The sequence below is a fragment of the Gavialis gangeticus genome, unplaced genomic scaffold, assembly GCF_001723915.1.
Source record: "Gavialis gangeticus isolate Ggan-Ray unplaced genomic scaffold, GavGan_comp1, whole genome shotgun sequence".
Classification (NCBI taxonomy): domain Eukaryota; kingdom Metazoa; phylum Chordata; order Crocodylia; family Gavialidae; genus Gavialis; species Gavialis gangeticus.
This window is the reverse complement of record NW_017729031.1, coordinates 14,251,743-14,257,074: the sequence shown is the minus strand read 5'-3', so window position 1 is coordinate 14,257,074 and position 5,332 is coordinate 14,251,743. Positions and strand designations below refer to the sequence as shown.

The following is a 5,332-nucleotide window of genomic DNA, read 5'->3' as shown; positions in this document are numbered from 1 at the left end:
ATAAACCTGGATGGATGTAGTATCAAACTTAACTGATTTTGTTAAATGAATTTATTGAACTTCTGTCCCACATCCCCTCCAGATTTAAATTAACTTAGTCCCCCAGCATCCCAGGATGTTTGCACCTCCCCTGCAAACCCCACCTATGCAAGGTGAGTAGGCTAGCTTTGACTGAGCAGGGAGGCATGCTGCAGAACCCCCTGGTTTCTGACCTGGGCCACTCCAGATATGTGACTGCATTTTCAGAATCAGAAGTGAATGTCTGTTCACTTGCTTTTGGTCCAATCTATGTAGCTTAGACTAACTTTCAAATATTGAATTGATTTAGCCTCAGGCTTTTTGATTATCTATACTTACCCTATATTGCTGTGTCCGGACATGTGTGGACGTTTGGTTCCCCAGGGACAACTAGTGGTGGCACAGCTTGTGCTGCTGCTAGTTGTCCATGGGGAATGCCTGTGCCACACACTCTCTAGTGTGCAGCAAGTTACCCCAGGGAGGGTAGAGGAGGCTGGGGCCTCTGGGGACCATAGCAGTGGCAATCATGCCATGCAGAGCCTGGTCAGGAGCGAAGCTAGCCAGGTCCCAACTTTGGGAGGCACATGCTGCCCCCACATGTGCTGCTCCTCTATTTTCCCCATGGGTTTTTTGACCCCTGGATATCCCTGTGCTGCTCCCTTGCAGCATGGAGAGCAACTGAACTGAAGTGTCTGTGGCACCACATACCGCACGACTGCAGTCATTTGGACACGGCCTATGGATACTTAAACTGGTTTATATTTAGACTTGGCTGTAATACAGTGCAAAACAGTCAACAAACAGGATCCAGTCCCTGAAGTGACTTTATTGTGGTGGCAGAACTAGGCACTGAAATTAAGGCTGTGCAAAGCTTCAGTAGCTGATTCAATTCAGCAGAGATTCAGCCTGATTCAGTGGCCAAATTTCCAAATCCAAATTGAATCAGGAGACCCCTTAATCTCTCTGAATCAAATCAGAACCCTTTGAATTAATTTGGAGAGATTCGGAAAGATTCGATGATTCTGACATAGACACAGCTTTATATGTTTTTTCTACATACCTCAAGGTACCAGGAGACTCATGAATGCTGAGATGCTGGGACGAATGAAGTGTCCCATGGGAGCACAGCAGGGTCCCCAGCATGCTCAGCAGTGGACACAGAAGTGGATCAAAAGCACTTCCGGTCCACTTCTGGGTCCACCGGGGAGCGTGCAGGGGTCCACCTCCATCCCCCAGCTTTGTGACTGGTGCCTCCTGGGTCTGGGGGGGCACCTGGTGTCCCCCCACAGCAGACAAGCCAGGGGGTGCAGAGGGGGTCCCCCGCACACTTGGTGGCGGATCCAGAAGTGGATGGGAATTACTTCCGGTCCACTTCCAGGTTCACTGCCGAGCATACAGGGAGCCTTCCCATGCTCCTGTGGGACGTTCCATCCACCCCACCATCTCAGTGTTCATAAGCTGTGCCTGGTACCTCAAGGTATGTAGAAAAACATTTAAAGCTGTGTCTATGGCCAAATCGCTGATTCTCCAAATCAGCATCCTATCTTCAGATTCAGATTCAGCCAAATCAAATCAGAACAGTGATCTGAATCAATTTATCGAATTACTGTCCCCAGTTTGGGCCAAATCTGAATCCAAATCGAATATGGCCTGTTTCACACACCCCTAACTGACATAGCTAAAAGGAGAAAACCTAAGAGTCCTGTTCGTGGTCAACTGTTCTAACCATTTCATAGGATCATAGGAAAGGAGGGCTGGAAGGGACCTTACAAGTCTCTCCTCAATGCTGAGATCCAGAATTTGTTCTTTGAAAAAATGATAAGCATGGAGAGAAGGAATACATTTAAATACATAGAGTAACAGGCGAGATGAAGAAGGAAAGCTCTATGTATAGTTTGTTTTTGCATATATGTCTTTCATTTTTCTCTAGTCCCCATATTCTTTCAGTAATGCCTGATAAAGAGAGGGTGTGTTTACATGCATTAATATTGAAGCATTTATGCCTGTTGTTAGTTATACATCATTTAGGGCTGTGATCATAAATTGTTCAATCACAAGGTTTAGTCAAAGCTAGCATTCTTTACTGATGTCTTTTCCCAAGGGTCTTGAAAATTCGATTGTTCAAAGTGCAAATATGGTTTAGCAATCCTTTCCAAGAATCATTTATCAGAAATCCTAAGGAGGTAATATATAAAAGTGGGATAGGAAACCTGCATATTAAATGGAATTTACCAGCCAAAGCCTTTGGAACTGCTTTCCTGTGAATGACTGGAATGGAGCAGAACAAAGTCAATTATTGACTGTAATTAAGAAGTGGATGCGTTTAAACTGTAGAGAGCAGTAGCAGTCTTTTTGAAACTGTCTAGTAACTCTGAAGATTAGTCTGAAGAAAGAGAGAAAAGGACATGAACTATATCTTACAGAGAGTATATGTTAGATTAATTCTCTTCCTCCTATTCTATGATGTAGGGTTTTTTTACTAATTTATTCATAAATCACTGATAATATATGATTATTACCATAACACATTCAGACAAAGAAACTTTCAAAATGTATTTCTCTTTGGTCCTGTTAGCAATGAAGTATCTCTTTTGCATATCATACAGTACAAATGTTTATGTAAGGCAAAAATACTTGTATTTTAATAAAGCCTGAATTTACTGAACGGAAGACTGAACTATGTTGTGTCCTTCTTAAGCCTTCAAAATACAGTAAATCTAATTATGTATGTTGCTCTTACTTTGAAAATGTTATTCCTTTTCATAATTTTAATAATGATTTGTTTATACTGGAAGAGATTTATTATATTGGATTGTCCTCTGTGTTTAGTCTAATTCATTTTCTGCATGTGTACATTAATAAAATGTAATGTTATATAAAACTTTTAGTGTGAATCAGGAAAAGATTTAGAGGTCAGGTCTATTAACCAGTTACCTTATCTTGATTTTGACTTTTCTGGGACAAGCATCTACTTGTTGATAAATATACCAGTGGTTAACATAATTAGTCACTCACTCTGGGCTGATTATCAGCTTCATTGTCCCACTGTATTTCCCCAACTCATTCTCAAAGTTCCCCACCTCCTTCATGTTCCTGATGCAATGAGAAGCAGGTCCATTCGCAGTGTCTGGGACTCCCAGTAGATCTTCATAGCATTATGTGCATGAGAGTTCTCTGACTTTGATCAATTCTTCATCCAGGGTTAAAATTGGAGTGGTTTTGTTACATTTGGGTCATTCGCAGTTTAACCACACATAACAATTAAAACCTAACAACTGCTGCCCTTTTAAAATGCTCTTTTGAAACATCTCCAAATGTATGTGTCCATACCCTATATGTGACTTACCTGCTTGTAAAGGTCTGTGTGTGTAGATGCTGCTATAGATAATTACTTGAAATTATGTACTCCAAGGTGTTGTTCAACTGTCTAATATGTCAGACACTCAAGTTGTTAATGAAATGTACCCTTTGCACATCAACATGAACTCCAAGTCTGGGGAGATTAACTGAGACAGCAATACCACACCATATCAGGTCATTGTGTTTCAGTAAATATCCATGGCCTTCATTCAGTGTTTCCTTACAATTTATTCAGGCAAAAACAAACCCCTCCCCCCCCTTGAACTCAACATGATTCTTGCTTGAGAAAGACTTGAATAAGGGCCTCAGGGTTTGGCCCGGTGTAACAAAGTATGAGGAGTGTTTGAATGACTGACCTAATTTACAGATGTGTTTCACATGCCCTATAATCTATAGTCAATGCCAAGTCATTCTGTAGTGTTGGTTGTAGCCATGTTGGTCTAAGGACCTAGGCAGACAAGGTTCTTTGGGTAAATGTGATCTCACAATTCTAATCCTCAAAGGGAATTTACAAAACTCCTTTCATAGACAAGCCTATGAACTTCACTTCATTAATCTACTAGATACAAAAAATCATGGAATAAATATAGACATTGGATTTATGGCACATTATAACCTGCCTGACCTCTGATAACCCCAAGCAACCTCTCTACATTTTACCAGGTACATTCTGTCATCCGGGCAACATTCCCCCTTTCTGCCCCCTACCTACCTGTCTCACACCTATTGTATCCCATGGCCTCTGAGCCTCATTGCTATCCTTGCTACCCATTTGCATTTTCACAGACCTTCATTTTGCATATTGGTTTCTGTTCCATCCAAGAGCATACAAAACAACAGCAGACTCTCCCTGTGCCTGAAGAAGGTTGTTTGTTCCCAAAAGCTTGCAAAGAACAATTTTTCCAACTATATAGTTGGTCTAATAAAAGATATCACATTTCCCCAAAGAACCTTGTCTGCCTAAGTCATTCTGAATGAAGACATGAGCATTTTTTTCTCCAAACATGCATAATTTCTGTGCACTGTACTACATTCTATTCCAACCTTAGCCAGTGCTCTTCTTGGTGACCTGGGTTCCTATCTCGGTGGCTCATCTTTCACCACAGTAAAATGGGAACAATGATACACATTGCATTTGTAAAATTCTTTGAGACCTTCTCCTAAGGACTATATGTAAGCTAAGTGTCATTATTATTGTAACATTTCACAAAATCATTCAGAAGGAAAGAATAAAATAAAGAATTTAAGATAGAATAAAACATACATATTTATACCAAGAATTGCCAGTTATATTAGACAGTGGAACAGCATGCAGAGGGATGAATATTCTTTTGGTATATATTCACATTGTGGGGTCAAAATGTAAATTGACTTGTATTTAAATAAACTATTTTCAAACTAGAATTTCAGGTGAATAATATATTTATAAGCTTAAATATGGAGAAATCAAATGTAAAAAATTGTAATTATGTTGGACTCCCAGTAGAAACCTAGAAAGACAGGAAATTTACAATTAATTCAAACAAATGCATGTGATTTTTTTTCTTCAGAGTACTTTGATTTGAATTTGAACTGTCTGTCTTAACTTTGAATTTCCTGGCTTTTCTTAGCTTGTGTCACATTAATACTATTTTTGCTTTATTTATATTTAATAGTTGTATTACTGAGACAATAACTTATTTGTTGTGACATAGTCTAACAGTTTCAGAGAGCGCTTCAAAACTACTTGGTAACTCTCAGTTCTCTATTAGATAATTACTGGCACAAAAGGAAGCATTTCATTGCCTATTACCAAAAACAGAAAAACCAAAATGATCTATCTTGTTCAGTTTGCTTACCTGTCATTCCCCTCCCCCCAGATCACAACAGTATCAGGAAATGAGTTCCTTCTTCAGTCGGATATTGACTTCATCATATTGGATTGGTTCCACGCTATCAAAAATGCAATTGACAG

At 39.7% G+C, this 5,332-nt stretch overlaps 1 protein-coding gene across 1 annotated transcript in view; it reads left to right on the top strand.

Moving 5' to 3' along the window:
* ARHGAP15 (Rho GTPase activating protein 15) overlaps window positions 1-5,332 on the top strand; it is a 655,341-nt gene that overhangs the window by 311,261 nt on the left and 338,748 nt on the right. Inside the window, exon 7 of the mRNA XM_019522459.1 lies at window positions 5,238-5,332. This exon is cut by the window's right edge and continues 2 nt beyond it. Coding sequence (XP_019378004.1) covers window positions 5,238-5,332 — 95 coding nt within the window. The remainder of the gene's footprint in view (window positions 1-5,237) is intronic.